General features: G+C 36.5%; 2 protein-coding genes across 2 annotated transcripts; both read left to right on the forward strand.

Moving 5' to 3' along the window:
* Positions 1-1494: 1494 nt before the first annotated feature.
* LOC109220529 (uncharacterized mitochondrial protein AtMg00810-like) lies at positions 1495-2556 on the forward strand. Its single transcript, XM_019384992.1, has 2 exons — positions 1495-1647; positions 1969-2556. The coding sequence occupies exons 1-2, from the start codon at positions 1495-1497 to the stop codon at positions 2554-2556; spliced, it is 741 nt and encodes a 246-aa protein (XP_019240537.1).
* A 1825-nt stretch (positions 2557-4381) lies between these two features.
* Positions 4382-11048, forward strand: LOC109220531 (probable phospholipase A2 homolog 1). The gene is made up of 4 exons (XM_019384994.1): positions 4382-4591; positions 4705-4744; positions 4839-4958; positions 10650-11048. Exons 1-4 carry the CDS (start codon positions 4487-4489, stop codon positions 10826-10828), a joined length of 444 nt encoding a protein of 147 aa, XP_019240539.1. The 5' UTR covers positions 4382-4486; the 3' UTR covers positions 10829-11048.
* The last annotated feature ends 5699 nt before the right edge of the window (positions 11049-16747 follow it).

Raw genomic sequence — 16747 nt, forward strand, 5'->3', positions numbered from 1 at the left:
ACCTTCCTAGAAAAGGGACCTTTTTTCTCTCCTTCTCCTCTGTAATCTCCTTAGTGAAAAGGAAGAAAAACAATCTTCCAATGAATATCTACAACAGTCTAATACACTTGGGTTTGTCTAATACATTCCAACTGTGAAGTGATAATTGTGTTGCAAAATTTTCTTTCCATAATAAAGAATCAATTTTCTGCTACGGTGAAGGTTTTAAGATCTGATAATGGTTCTAAAATTTTCAATTCTAAGTGCAATGAACTTCTAGCTTCACTTGGTATTATATATCAAAGTAGTTGTGCTTACACTCCACAACAAAATGGCATAGTGGAAAGAAATTAAGCACATGGATATTTTAAAAATGTGTAAGAGCCTTAAAATTTCAGAATGGTATCCCTATGAAATTTTGGGGAGAGTGTGTTAGAACATGAGTTTGTTTAATAAATAGACTGCCTACACCAGTATTACAAGAAAAAGCTCCATATGAGCTATTGTATAAGAAGCAACCCAGTATTTAGCATCTCAGGGTCTTTGGATGTTTGAGTTATGCAAGCAACTTGCCGAGAAGGGACAAATTGAGCCAAGAAGACAGTGTTTCTTGGCTACTCTGACACTCAAAAATGGTACAAGTTATATGACTTGGATAATAAAAGTTTCCTTGTCAATAGAGATGTTACTTTCAGGAACACATCTTCCCATTCAAGGACATAGGCAACATTGAAGATGATATGTTCACTCAATTTCCAGCTCACACTCAACTACTATCACCAGACACTCCACCTATTTATCCTTCACCAGCACAACAACAAGGACCTGCTAACAGCAGCCTTATACATTGTGCACCAGCACAGGATTAGCAGGATCATGACAATAATCCTGAGGATAGGTTCATTGCTCAGAGTCTCTCTCCTTGTGATGTTGAACCAAAAGTTCATCAATTTGAAGAGGAGACAGAAGTTGTTGGTGAAATGCTTTAGCCAACAATTCCTGCGGTTTCACCTACAAATGTCCCAGCTAAACCAGAGATTCAACTAGCTGAACTTTCTGCTGCCACAGAGACACAACTAGCTCAACCTGCATGATCTGCTAGACCTCAAAGGAATTCAGCTCCTCCTGCTTGGAACAAGGATTATATAATCAATACCAGATCATCAGGTAGCTGCAAAATATCCAATATCTTCCCACCTTGCCTATCATCATCTGTCACCGGCATATTAGTCCTACCTGGGAGTATTCTCAGCTCAGACTGAACCAAAATCCTTCAAGGATGCTGTTAAGGATCAGAATTGGGTTACTGCAATGCAATAAGAGATTCAAGCTCTAGAGGAAAATAATACATGGGAGATAGTAGACCTCCCTGCTGGGAAACAACCCATTTATTCAAAATGGGTTTACAAAATCAAGCATAAAGCCAATGGACAAGTTCAAGGGAAGGCTGGTTTCCAAGGGCTATACACAACAAGAAGGATTAGATTATCATGAAACTTTCTCTAAGTGGCCAAAATGGTCACTGTGAGGACTGTGATCAGTGTTGCAGCCTCCAAGGATTGGCCCTTGTTTCAAGTGCATGTTAACAGTGCCTTCCTACAAGGTGATTTATTTGAAGACGTTTACATGGATCTTCTTCAGGTATTTCACAAACAGGAGGAGTACAAGGTGTGTAGATTGTTGAAATCCCTTCATAGATTGAAACGGGCATCAAGTCAATGAAACATCAAACTCACAAATGCACTCCTACAAGATGGATACACTCAGAGTACCCATGATCATTCCTTGTTTACAAAGAGGCATGAAGAAGACATTGTGATAGTCCTGGTTTATGTTGATGATCTTTTAATAACTGGGAGTAAGCAGGCCCTCATTGAACAAACGAAGGACACTCTGCATAATTCCTTTAAGGTGAAAGACCTAGAGGAACTAAGATATTTTCTGGGAATTGAAGTTATGAGATCAAAGAAATGAGTGTTGCTGAATCAGAGAAAATATGCATTGGAGTTAATCACTAATGCAGGTATGAGTGGTTGCAAATCAGTAGCAACTCCAATCAAGTTGAATCAGAAACTAACAACAGTTGACTATGACAGTCATGTTGGAAGAACAGATGATCCTCAACTTGAAGATGTAGGAGCCTATCAAAGACTTATTGGGAAGCTAATTTACCTCACAATCACAAGACCAAACATCTGTTTTGCAGTACAGGTGTTGAGCCAATTCATGCAGCAACCCAAGAAGTCTCACCTAGATGTAGCCTTGAGGGTTAAAAAATACATCAAATCAGCACTTGGATTAGGGATACTACTTAGAAGAAGACAGGCATCAACACTCACAGCCTTTTGTGACTCAGACTGGGCAGCATGTCCCAACACAAGAAGATCTGTGACAGGGTATGTTGTGAAGCTTGGGGATTCTCTGTTGTCATGGAAGTCTAAGAAGCAACAGACAATTAGTAAAAGCTCGGCAGAAGCAGAGTATAGAAGTAAGTGTGGTGGCATAAGTCGTTTGGATGGTTGGACTGTTGGAGGAATTGGGAAACAAAGTGGAAGTACCAGTCAAGTTGCATTGTGATAGCAAGGCAGCTATGCAAATAGCTCCAAATCCTATATTTCACGAGAGGACTATACATATTGAAATAGATTGTCACTTCTCCAGGGAGAAGCTCAATGAATGGATTAATTGCAACTCAGTACATACCTACAAAAATGCAGTTTGCGGACCTGATGACAAAAGGCTTGAGTGCAGCACAACATCAGTCCCTATTACCCAAGCTAGGAGTAGAAGATGTCTTCTACTTACCAGTTTGAGGGGGAATATTACAATAATATGGACTAAACAAGGGATTGTAGTAAGTGAAAGGGGGCAATATGCAAATAGACAAAAGAGAGGAGAAAGGTCGGTGTATAAGAATATGTTAGAATAACAGAATCAATTAGTGAGTTAGAAATGAGATTCTAGATCATTCTGATCTCAGGTTCTCTCTCTCGTCTTCTTCTTCTTCCCTTTCTCTGTAACTCTATTGTACTTGGTTGACAATTGAATCAATGTCAAAATACATGGTTGCATGTGTAGAAATGATCAATTAGCTCTCTCAATTTAGCTCAATTTGACAAAAAATATATTCAAAATCTTTTTCCTTCTAGGCTTCTATATTTACCAAGTATACGTACATATCAGACAAGAAAAGTTCTTTTTATACAAATCTATACTGTTTAGAAGCGTTTCAATTCGTTTAAGTTTCCAATAATATACAAATCATTATTCTCCCCATACCCCACAAGTGAGATTATACTGGGTTGTTATTGTTGTTAAGTTTCCAATAATGTATATAGGTTTCACTAATTTACCTTAGTTAGACGAGTAATATACAATGGGACCAATTTTCTCATAGAAACGATTATGAGGATTAGAAAAGCATGCGGTCCAGATGATATTCTCATAGAGGTGTTTTGGCGTATCTCGAAGAGATCAGAGTAAAATGGCTTGCCGAACTATTTAGGGAAACTTATACAAATGTCCCAAATAAGTCTCAACTTACCAGCCTCTAGCCATTAGTTATAGACTTACCAAAACTAGCCAAGCACATATAAAAATTGAGAAACCAAATAAATAAGGTTCTTTCTCTCAAAGAATCACATGCAAAAATCTCTTTCCATATTTTTAAGCGTGATTAGGAACATTAGATACAAGACGGAAAGGAAATTTCATGGATGAGGTAGCAAATAAGGTGATGAAATACAAAAATAAATAAAAAAATAAATAAAAAAATCTAAGCAAAAAGGAACTTTTTCAATGGGTATAGTTGAAATTAATTGAAAACATATAGATAAATCAATATACTAAATTTGAGAAAGATTGGAGGTGATTTGGACTGGTTTTGTATCAATATTCGTAACTAAATCGCGTTCAAAAAATTCTTCTGCGACACATGTATCAAACATTTATCACGCATGTATCTCACACACAAGTATGCATTGATATACATGTGATACACAATTGATACTAATATGATACATAAGTGATACATAAATGATACACAGTATGATACACATATCATTTTTTTTTATGTTCAGTTTTTTACTTCGAATTTTCAATTCAAACCACTTCAAAACTTCACCAAATCATCCCAAAACTGAGATTCAAGCTCAGACTAATATACTGACCCAGTTTGTTTCATACTAATATAATAAAATAAAAAATATTTTTAAAAATCTGATTGAGTCTGTCGAATTTTTCAATCAAAATGCATTCAACTCATTAATTAAAGAGTTTTATTTTCTACACCAATTTAAGAGTGGGAAATTGAATCAATTGGTCCTTACGTTCTGGTCCCACAAGTCTTGTATCCACCAATGAGAGAAAGCCTGCTACGTCAACAGGCTCCGAAGTGCGAATATAGCTCTGCGCTTTTTCCGCAAAGGAGAAGACAAGAACACAAAGAGGACGAAAGGAGCATGTAAGTCCAGAAAATTACATAATAATTAGAAGATACAAAAGTAGAATGCAGGGAGGCGACAATTCTCTCACCTCATCAATCATCCGTACGACATTAGTCTTCTCCTTTTTCCTCTTTGCCATTGCTGAATCCACCAACAATTCTCAAGGAGTAAATTACTTTATCCTTTTCGATTCATTACTTCAATGCATTTTGATTTGTTCATTAACCAACTCATTTTTCTGGGCAACTGATTATTTTATTTTTTATTGCTATAATGACAGGTTCGATGTAGCAAAACGTGTGTGGCAGAGAACTGTAACTGTACGTCTCTTTCAGCTTTTTTCTCGTTTATATTCCTTCTTTTTATATGCATAAGAGCTAATTCACTTTTTCTTTGGTTATTTTTTTTCAATAGCAATTGGAATTAGATACGGGAAATACTGTGGAGTAGGATGGAGTGGATGTCCAGGGGAGAAACCTTGTGATGATCTAGACGCCTGCTGTAAGATTCACGATGAATGTGTAGAGAAAAATGGTATTGTTTATTTTGTGCCTCTTTTTTCATTTTTGTTGAATTTCTCATGATTAATATTATAAAGTTTGTTTCTTTATACTGTACTATTTTGTTTATATCTTTTCTCTGTTTTCATTAGCTTGAATATGAGAGTGAAACCTTATATTGTTGAAAATCCGTTGGAGTATACATTGTAGCAGAATCTGACATGTTGACATTGAAGCTTTGGTTTTATTAGCTGATTTGGACCTCTACTATAGTTGTCTTGTGTTCATCATTGGTTGATGTGTTACCTAAAGCGGTTGTTCAGTGATTTTGAGAACCTTAGTAGAAAATAAGTTGCAGACTTGGACTATGTAAATATTATCTGATTCACATATTGTAATTAGAATGAATACCATCTTAAAGTGGAATTACTTCAATGAATAGCAAAAGTGAGAATCGATAACTTAAAGAAATTGCATAATAGCAAAACTGCAGAATGCGAGTATTTGGTTTTTTGGATCTACTGTTGTGTGGCTCATATAATAGACATACTAGAATCATTTTAGACTCCTGACTTGTAGATAGTCAAGGAAAGGTGTTTTATCTTGACATCTTTGAAATGCATATGAAACTAGCAGATCTGTGGTTTTTGTAAAACTGAAGTCTTAGTTTGAAATACGTGGACTTGAAATTGGACGAGACAATGCAATTTGAAGAATTAACAGTTGATTCAAAAGGCAAGTACTGCATGCAATGCACCTTAATTACTTGTCCAAGACAAGAAACTGTCCCTCTGCTTGTATTTCTGCTGAAGCTTAAAAATATGATAGGCTTATTCCATACTGAGAGGATATAAAGGCTTACCTGGTGTTAAGACCTCAATCTTTGACTTTATGGTTAGAATCGAGTCTTCAGAGTCCAATTACATTGACCTGGATTTTGATCTGAGCATACTAATTTGATGTGGAATGAATCAGATTCAGGTCCTGTATTTTGCACACCACTCAAATGAAAGCCCAAAAGAGAGGATGTACCTTCATAAAATCCTGACATTGGTTGTGTACTTTCTAGGAACAGTTGGAGAGCTCTAAGAACATTGTTACCTTTAAGGTGAAAATGGAGTAATTTGTAATGACCATTTATCTGGCATCACCACTATTTTTTGACCACTTAGGAAGAGCAGACAAGAAGGAATCTCAAAACATTTTGATTGTGATAAGAAAATAAAAACTACAAAGAACACAAACAAGGATACACTACTGTCCAATGTTTTTCTTCTTTTCTTTTTGTCCTCTTTTGAGATGACTGCCTGAGGAAAAGTATCTGCATACTACTCTTGACACACTATTCAATCTGTTATTTTATTTCTCACATGGTATAAGATTTCTTGTGAGAAGTTTATGCAATCTCCATAGTTAAAAAAAGAAAATATCGCCATCCACAATTTTCTAGCCATTTTCAGTTCACTTTTCTGGTACTCTAAAAGGTCCACTATCACTTGCAACTTAACCTGTGATTCTCAGTATTTATTTTGCAATTACTAGTTATTTTTCGGCTACCTTTAGTTACCGTTCTGATTACTTCTACACTAATTTTGTGATACTTTGAGGCTCAATCCATACTTTTGACTTTAGCCCACAAATTTTCTGAATTTCACGGTGAGATATTGTATGTCTTTGGCGAATATATTATTACGATGACCTTTTCATGCTTCAATAATCAATATCCTATATGATTATAATGAGTTCCTCCGGTACCATGCACAGTAGTCCCAATAAGTAGCTTTTGTCACTTGAACTAATAATCCTGTTTACTAAACTGTGATTGGTCATCATATTAGCAAATAAATCTATTGCCAAATTAATGCTAATAAACAATAAGAGATTAGTCATGAAATACTAAAGAAAGTGCTAATGGCAGTGATAAGTAAGTTAATCATACCACATCTAATCACTTGATGCTGTAGAAAGTTTTTTTCTTTTTTTTTTTTGATGAAGTAATGTATTGTATTAAAGGCATCAATAAGATGCAAGAGATTACAATAGAGAGCTTGGTTAACTCGTTAGGACAAAAAAACTATTCTAGAACCTAAGTTAACCGAGGGCAAAAATCAGTGGTTACTAAACCATTGAGAGAGAGCTAATGAAGTCTAAGAGGGGGATGATATCATTTACAGGGGAGAGATTACTCCAACTAAAAAGATTAATTAGACATTTAGACTTCAAGTGTCCGTTGGAAGTTGAAATGCCATCAAAACATCTACGATTCCTCTCTGTCCATAGACACCAAAAAATACAGAATGGGATCATTTGCCAGATCTTTTTGATGGATCTATCAACTTCCCATAGGCTCCAGCTAAGAACTGCATCCCTCATGTTCTGTGGCACTGCCCAGTTGAAAGCCAAAAAGTGCTAAGAACATGTTCCAAAGGTCTGATGCCACAGCACAGTGTAGAAACAAGTGATTAACCGACTCAGAGTTGAGCTTGCACATGTAGCACCTATTTGCCAACTGAAAATTCCTTCTGCTAAGGTTGTCCTGGGTCAAANAGAAAGCTATGTTTTAATTAGTACTGGTAGTAGTGGTATAGAACCAGGGATGTCAGGAAAATTCTTCCGTTCATATGGTTAATGTCAGCAAGTTTGACAAGTGTGAGGAAATCCTTAGCCCAGCTAAGTAAGTCAAAATAACAACAAATAAAAGAATACATTGGCACAGTATCTCTAAGTTCTTTATCTTTCTCGACACTTGATGCTTATGATGTGTATACATATATGCTAGGATTATAATTGATTTGACACTTTTGAAATAATTGTAAATAGTTGACAACTTAAAACAGGAGCAATAGCGAAGAGATGTAAGCAGAAAAGGTTTTACAAAACAGTAGCTTCTCATAGAAATTCCTTGAGAAACACACCACATGCAAACAGTACAGATCTGAGCTAAGCAACTTAATACATTAAGACATACCTCAAAGTTGCATCAATATGCTTTGCATGCAATAGTCTTCAGAAAGGACAAACTAAGTTCATTACAAACCAATGTTAAATTTCAGCATTCAACTGGAAAAGAAAAATACACAATACGAATTCATATTAGTAATGCTCTTCCCGGGAATTTCAGAATGAATGATCTTGAGCTTGAAGACTAAATATGTATAGAAAGAATTATATCAGGAAACAATATATGAAACATGCTTCACAATTTTGAGTACTACATTCTTTGCTGCCAAATACAGTAAGTGCTTGTTTTTTTTAAAATAAGGAATATAGTAAATGCTTCTTAAACAAGTTATTTCTGGATCACAAGGATCCCAATGCTAAGCCAACATGAATGGCATGCGCAATCAACAACAATTTCTGTACTACAAAAGACAAAGTCTCACCAAATTATCTATTTGTACAGCAAGGGATTGCACACTTAAATTAACAAGAAAGCATTCATGCTTAGGTCATGAACTGTCTGATCATAAATTTCATCTCAGGCAGAAGTCTTCTGTATCACTTCAGGAAATACACATAGGCAGAACACGGTCATCTAAAAGGTGTAGAGTCTTAACCACAAAAGACTATTCAACTGCTATCTGGATGTAGTTTACATGAACGTGAATGAAGGAATATTGAGTAGTGAATAAGACTAGGGAATTGGAAAAAAAAGCAAAAACTTCACGGAGCTTATCAAAGTTTAGTTTTTTTTATGAAGTAATGTATTGTATTAAAGGCATCAAGAAGATGCAAGAGATTACAGTAGAGAGCTTGGTTAACTCGTTAGGACAAAAAAACTATTCTAGAACCTCAAGTTAACCGAGGGCAAAAATCAGTGGTTACTAAACCATTGAGAGAGAGCTAATGAAGTCTAAGAGGGGATGATATCATTTACAGGAGAGAGATTACTCCAACTAAAAAGATTAATTAGACATTTAGACTTCAAGTGTCCGTTGGAAGTTGAAATGCCATCAAAACATCTCTGTCCATACACACCAAAAAATACAGAATGAGATCATTTGCCAGATCTTTTTGATGGATCTATCAACTTCCCATAGCTTCCAGCTAAGAACTGCATCCCTCATGTTCTGTGGCACTGCCCAGTTGAAGCCAAAAAGTGCTAAGAACATGTTCCAAAGGTCTGATGCCACAGCACGGTGTAGAAACAAGTGATTAACCGACTCAGAGTTGAGCTTGCACATGTAGCACCTATTTGCCAACTGAAAATTCCTTCTGCTAAGGTTGTCCTGGGTCAAAATAGCTTCATAGAGGGCTGTCCAGGAGAAACACTTGACTTTTGTGGGCATCCTTGTCTTCCAAATCAGCTTCCATGGCCAAAGCTCAATCATGTCATTAGATGCACTTAGTTTGCTATAACCGGCCTTTACAGTGTAGTTACCTCTTACAGAGTTACCCCACCTTAAGCTGTCTGGGACTTGAGAGTCCCCTTTGGCTTCTTCAAGAGTTGTGTAAAGATCAAGTAGCTGGTTTAGTTCCCAATCCTGCATATTTCTTCTGAAGTGAAGATCCCAGGTGTTCCCTGCTCTATTTTGGGCTATAGAAGAGTTGGTGTCTGAGGCAATTTGGTATAGGTCGGGATGAGAGTCTTTTAAAGCTTGGTTGTTGAGCCATCTATCCTTCCAGAATTTAATGTTGTTGCCATTCCCAGCCTTATAGGACACTTCTTGAAAGAATGCTGTAGAAAGTTTCTTTGTGTCAAATAGGCTTTCCATATGTTGATGATGGAAACCTAGGCAAAGACTCCTGAATTCATGAGCAGGTGTGTCTAGAATATCTCCTCTATGTAATTCTTAAGTGCTTAGACAACATTATCACAGGAATAACACATGCTAGTTTCTTGTAGCACGAAGTTTAACCTATGCCTAAGCGCGGTTCTTCATCTTACTGAGGCCAAGTGGAGTTTTGCTGTGGAACATTCTGTACAAAACTTCCATTTGGGTTTCTGAATTATTGTGCACCACATAGCCTTTCTGATACATTTGGCTCTTGTGATTCTTATATCATTGGCTTGAACATGAGAATTTTTGTACGAAGAGTACTCAGTTATTCTTCTAAAACTTGTTCTACTGCATTTCAACTGAGAAATAAAATCCAGTCTTGGTTTAATGCTGTACGTCTGAAATGAAACTATAAGCGGTAGCCCTTATGCATAAAGTTTGGAGCGGATGACTTCCCTTTCAGCAGCCTATGATGCTACAGAGAAGAAAAATCATGCCTTACGGTTTTTAAACTTTTAGTTGTTTGTCTTTTCTGGTGCCCCATAGCACTACAGGATGGGGAGGGAGCTTGGTTCTTGCCGTAGAATCACACATGCTTTGAATCCTTATGGATCTAGTTTCTAAATTTTACCGGAGAAGTGATTTTGTTGGTTAAACTGAACTATAAAATGATTCTAAGCCATAATTCACTTTTGTTAAAATCCTTCTAATGAGGAAGCGCTGAGAAATTTTGGATAAAGAAAGAGCAATAAACTCAAAGGAAAAATTACGTGATAGCTTCTTTTGCTGGCATGTATTTCCATGCGAATCTGTAAGCATCCAAGTAATGCCTACCTTCCCGTCCCACATTATTCACCAAATTGATCATTTTGTTCATAAAATGCTTTTTACATCCTAATCATTGTAGTTACACCTGTTAAAGAGAGGAAGAACTTGCAATGAAATATGGTTTGTTTGGTGAACTTTATAGCTCAGTGTTTGATTCAATTGCTTCCAACTTCCAGGTATGACAAACGTTAAATGCCATGAGAAGTTTAAGAGGTGCATAAAGAAAGTTCAGAAGTCTGGGAAGGCTGGGTTTTCCAGAGAGTGCCCCTATGATGTAGCTGTTCCAACGATGGTACAGGGTATGGACATGGCTATTACGTTTAGCCAACTGGGAAACTCAAAGCTTGAACTTTGATCAATTCACTCTGCTAGCAGGATACATTATACTTGAAATATTCATATTAACCATTAATTGTTTATTCAATTGTACAAACAGGAATATTCATCTCTTTTTAGTAGCTTTGCCTTTTTGAATTGTCCATTTTGTATTAGTACCAAATACGTACCTATTCAATTGTAAAGGTTTACCAGTGGAGGTTTCTGTATGATTCGAATAGGTCTCCCTGTCTATAATCTGTTCAGTGAATATGAAAAGGCTTTGTATGCGTTTGGACATGAAAAATGTGAGATTTGACAAAAAAGTAGTTTTTAAAGTTAAGTTGAAAAAAAGGTATGTGAACTATGCATATTTGAGACACCTGCAAGTTTTCACTCCAAGATTTTAAGCATAAAAACAAGAAAGCTGAATAGAAAAGGTTATCCTAAAAGGTCAGCCTTTCAAATATATAAAACTTTTACTAATGTTTTAAGTAAAAAAAAAAAAAAAGAAAAAAAGAAAGAAGGAACAATTTTTGCGGGGGCGGGTTAAAATCACAGAAAATTACTTTGCGGGGTGGGGGTGGGGGGTGTTAAAATTTTGCGGGTTCAACCTCAACCCGCCCCCGCCCCGCCCCGCCCTGCTCCACTTCCATCTATATGCGGACACAAAATGTAGGCACCAATATTTATTATAGAATCCTTTATCTGATTTTCAATTCGAATGACGATAGTCCTAAAAAGGATAAGCGGCCGTTTGCAAATATAATTCGGTCTAAAAGTCCGGAGTCGAATCCCACAAAGAACTAAGATTTAGCTATGACTGTTCACTATCACCAATAAGACAAGTTCGAACAATTCCTAAGTTATAAATATAAAGATTCTTATGTTTAACTAATTAACTAACAAATTAAAGTAGTAAATTAACAACTAAAGATACTAAGGGTTGGAGACAATATTAAGGAGGTCTAGAGAGATGACTTTCCCAATTGTCGGAATCCTTCCCTCTACGCATCCTATAATTTTGCCTGATTATTCTCTACTGATCGTGAGCATTTCAGGTGTCAACTCTAGTCTTAAAAAGGATAAGCGATCGCTGCAAATATAATCCGGTCTAAAAGTCCGGAGTCGAATCCCACAGAGAACTAAGGTTTAGCTACAACTGTTCACTATTACCAAGAAGACAAGCTTGAACAATTCCTAAGTTATAAATATTAAGATTCTTATGTTTAACTAATTAACTAACAAATTAAAATAATAAATTAACAACTAAAGATAATAAGGGTTAGAAACAAGATTAAGGAGGTCTAGAGTTATGATTTCCCCAATTGTCGGAATCCTTCCCGCTACATCTCCTATAATTTTCTAATTATTTTCTACTGATCGTGAGCACTTTAGGTGTCGTAATTCTCTCCCGAGCAGCTATCACAATTTACTAAATATATTCTCCCGAACCACGCTAGTTGGAACAATCTTACCGCTCACTATGATCACTGTCGCGCCCCCTTTTCTCCCCCTCCCTCGCGGGGGAGAGATGTCCAGGTTTCGACATTCATGGGTGGTAATAACTCATTTCCTTTTGGGAATTGGGTATTTGAAGAGTCGCCACCTAACGATTTTTAAGGTGCGTTAGGGCACCTAGAGTGGTTAACTCTTAGATTGGTTTGCATTACCAGAGATTAGGGTAAGGGCTCGAAATAACCTCGAGGGGAAGGTGTTAGGCACCCCTCTTGGTCCACAACTGTGGATCCCGGCCGAACTTATACTTACGAATTAGTTCATAAACAATTTAAGTAGATAATTGCAAGCAGAGCATGTTGGGTATTGTACCTCAAACAATAAAACAAGGATTTAAACAGGTTATGTGTATTAAAAAAAGGGAAAGTAAAGCTTCAGGTAAAGAGAATTTGGGAAGAGGGAGGTCCTAGGTTGGTTAGCCTATAGGATCACATCAGTACAATGCCCGGTAATCACTCCTTGGAAAGGGGCTACGCGTGGCATTAGCGCACGGGTCATCATATCCATATCTACCCTCCCATCCCCTTAGCGGTCATGCAAAGCGAGTGTTTGGACAACGATCTCTATTGCGTGCTGTTACCCGTCCCTTCCTAATGGTCCTGGAGAGACTTAGGACCTCTACCTATAGGTGGTTCTAGACAAACCCCTAATGGTTTTAAAGGTGAAAATTCTAAGGCGACAAGCAAAAACAATTAGGACTTTTAGCACATAAGATAAATGGAGCAATTAGAGGCTCAAAATTTCCTCCTCAAACAAGACATAGAAACAGCACGACTCAAACACAATTAAGGGCCTTCTATTGAACAGTATCCTAAGGCAGGATGCTTAGGTGAACATGTAGGAGGCTGGCAATTTATTTTTTTACAACAAACTCAGGAGTAATGACCCTAGCAGTTGCCTATTGAGTTTTTGAAGCCGGTTAAAATCAGGGGAAAAAAACATTAAGCGATAAAACAATTTCAGAGTTGCAGAAAAACGCCCTAAGGCTTTCCTATACGCGGAGCACTGATTAGTATATTTATATAATGAAAACAAAGCAGGTTTTGAAACGGATTTCTATAATACTTATAGGCATGATATCTAGTGATAGATTGAGGCAGTTTTAAAGAACTTGTTTCAGGAAATATGAAATACATAACCAATTCAGAAGTGAACTAAACGATAACCGGAATTGAGTCCTTTAAACAAAACTTAAGCGAGATCCGTAGGCAGGATTTGGTAGCGTACCCAATAGGCATGACATCTAGGTTCAAATCTGATTTTAAAGACTTGTAGGCATGGAAACATACATAAACACTTGTTATAACAGAATCTGGATTAAATTACATCCTATAGGCATGGCATCTACTTCGTAGGCTGATTTTAAGGCATTGAAGACATGACTTCTATTACGGTATTATTTGAGACCTATAGGCATGGTTTCTAGCATGGCGAGATAAACACGACATGATGCAAAGCCCTATCAACATGATTTCTACTTGTTAAAGCAATCAAATCAGAATGTAAAGTCCTACGAGCATGATTTCTATCCGTATTACTCCACAAACATGTATCTACCCATCCCTTTTTTACTAATTACCCCAATATCTGTTTACAAATTATTACAAACCATATGAATGAATTACATAAGTAAATAAGAAAATAAGAAGCTATTCTATAGGGAGACTTCAATTAGCCCCGAATTTCCAAAGCCTCCAATGGCCTCAAATGCCTCAATTCCATAGACAATGTTATAGTCCAGGTGCATCAAAGTTTCCTAAGGACCTCAAGGATCCTGGGCAGTGCTTACACCTAGACCTGGTAACCAAATTGAATAAGTGCAGTGTGGGAGGTCCAGCCTCAGTATGCTAGAGTTCAGAGGGTTCTCAAGAGGATCCCAAGGCAGTACACATACTGGAGGGGGAAGAACTTATTAACCTAGGAGTAAAGTGGAAGTGCTTGACACAAGTTGAAAGGTTTTTGTAGTGAAAAATGTATTAAAAGAAGTTTGTTCGAAAGTAATTTAGTAAAAACCACAAAGGCAGTTTGAAAAGAGATTGGAGTAATGAATAGATGTCCAAACATAACCCTTAAGACAGGTTCATGCATAGCCAATAGTCATAGAACTAAAGTAAATTCAGTAGTCACAAACAGGGGTCAGGGGGTTTGGGATTCATGAACACTTGATTGCCAACACATAATCAAGCAAATGTCTAGGAATGCTCAGAAACAAACAAAGGGGGTAATACACTGATTCTAAAAGAAGGGAAGTTCATAACATGCTAATAATGTAAACATATTAACTACAAATTTCACAGCAAAACCACAAATAGAAACAAACTAGAAACAGAATGAACTGAAGCAACAAAAAAATCATATTGTTGTTGAAACTTTGAATTGAAACTAGAACATACCAGTAAAGAAGACAGCAAGCAAAGTGAAAGAGCAGGAGAACACAATGGTTAGCCTTGGCTTGCAGCCGACTAACTTAGAGCAGTAGCAAGTAGCACAAAAGAGAGCAGAAAATTTTAAGTGTGTGAGAGAGTTTTTGAACCAAGAGTTTGTGTGTTAAGACCGTAGAAGAGAGCCATTTATATTGTAGTTTGAAAACTGGTTAAAAATAAGGCAAGAATCAAATTGTTCAGTAATTATAGAACTCACTATAAAAATTGGTTCGAATCTCCCTTTAATTAAGGGAATCAGTGCAAACAGTAAAGAGCAGGTGACAAGTAAGGAAAGAAATCATACACAGCTGGAGTAAAACAAATAAGAAAAGATTTCAAAATAGTACAAGTATAGAACAGGTAATTAAGGCTAGGTTCAGAAAGTTTTGATTAAGGAAACAATTAGTAAGAATCAAGTAACAATGCAGACAAGGCAAGGAAAAATTAATTAGGAAAGCAAATTAATATAATTATGTGGAAAGATAGGAATCGGGGGGTTTAAAGATAAGGTGTTCAAATCAAACCAAGTAACAGGGAATTCAGAATCAATCAAAGAGAAGGTCATGAAAAAGAGTCAGCATGTTTAACATATAAATAGAGTAAGACATGGATAGTCAAGAATTGGCACACAACTCTAGCAAACATGAAAGTTAAACAATATCGAATCAATGAGAAAGATGCAAATCTTGATGTGAACAGTCAAGATGAACACAAACACACAAAATCAGTGTAAGTTTAGGCTGAGAAACTCAGTAGAAGCATATCAAGGTGAGGCAGTCACTAGAAATCACAAGAACTCAAAAATGGGAACCGGTCAGTCATGCTAATACACAGAAACCAAACGAAGAACCTTAAAAATTAGGGCTTTCAGCATAGGCAAGTTGAAAAAGCAGTAAAACATAGAATCAGTCGAGATATGCAAAGGATAGAATTAAAACATAAAAAATCGATTTAAAAGAATCGTAGAAGAAGTTCTGGAAAAAAACCCCCTAACTTTAGAAGAAAGTAAAAACAACTTGAAATCGATGATTTTTGCAAAAGAGGTTCAAGATCAGTGTAAAACATAAAAGGAACGGATTTGAATCGTTTAAAAATAGCACAGATCTAAGAGATGCAAACAAAAATTAGGGTTTCAGAAGAAACCCAAGTAGAGATGGAAGAACCTGTTTAGAAACTCAAAGATCGTAACAAATACAGTGTGATTTTGCTCGAAATCACACCGGAGTAGCCATGAACATACAAAACAGCAAACCCTAGATACAAGTCGACTTGGCCTAGGGCCCTTGAAGGCTTCAGAGAAAATGAGCATGGCAATGGAGGGACCATTGGAGGCTTAGGAGTTGAAAGGTAGTCACCGGAGACGACCGGAGAAGGGGGCGGCGGTTGAAAGGGGGTTGGGGTTAGGTTGAGAGAAGAAAGGAGACGAGAGAATACAGAGGCGGCGCCCGTTTGGAAAGGAAGTTAGGGTCTTAGGAATTAAAAAAGGAAGGAAGTAAGATCAACGGCCAGGATTTAATGAATTCCGGGTCGGGTAAGTTTGTATAGGGCCTGGGTCGGTATTTTAATAGGAAATTGGGTTGGGGTTGGCTTCAATTTAGGCTATAATTTAAATGCCAATCTGGCTATAATTTAAATAGCCAATTTTCCCTTATTTAATTTATAATAAATAATTCTGGAAAATAATTTTATGTACCAAAAATGATTTAAAATATATATTTATCATTTTAAAAATATAGGGACAAATTTTATGCATACAGAATGTAATTATACATTAAATGGGCTAATATTGCAATTATATGCAATTTTAGCTTAAAAATACCAAATGCGATTATAAAAATGCATAAAAAATATATTAACCATATATTGGCATAAATATAGAAATTAAATGACTAAATCATCATAACAATAATTTGAGAAACAATTATTGGGATTTTATGAATAAAAGGGAAGAAAACAAATCAATTTAAATTCCTAAAATTATGGGAAAATTGTAAAACCCTTGTGTAGGATTATATATG

This window comes from Nicotiana attenuata, unplaced genomic scaffold, assembly GCF_001879085.1.
Source record: "Nicotiana attenuata strain UT unplaced genomic scaffold, NIATTr2, whole genome shotgun sequence".
In the NCBI taxonomy this organism is placed as follows: Eukaryota; Viridiplantae; Streptophyta; class Magnoliopsida; order Solanales; family Solanaceae; genus Nicotiana; species Nicotiana attenuata.

Excerpts from the sequence above, each read along its gene's own strand:
- LOC109220529 (XM_019384992.1), top strand. The coding sequence starts at position 1,495 with ATGGTCACTGTGAGGACTGTGATCAGTGTTGCAGCCTCCAAGGATTGG. Across the intron at positions 1,648-1,968 it reads ACAAACAGGAGGAGTACAAG|AGAAAATATGCATTGGAGTT; the intron begins GTGTGTAGATTG and ends TTGCTGAATCAG.
- LOC109220531 (XM_019384994.1), top strand. The coding sequence starts at position 4,487 with ATGCAGGGAGGCGACAATTCTCTCACCTCATCAATCATCCGTACGACA. Across the intron at positions 4,745-4,838 it reads TGTGGCAGAGAACTGTAACT|CAATTGGAATTAGATACGGG; the intron begins GTACGTCTCTTT and ends TTTTTTCAATAG. Across the intron at positions 4,959-10,649 it reads TGAATGTGTAGAGAAAAATG|GTATGACAAACGTTAAATGC; the intron begins GTATTGTTTATT and ends TCCAACTTCCAG.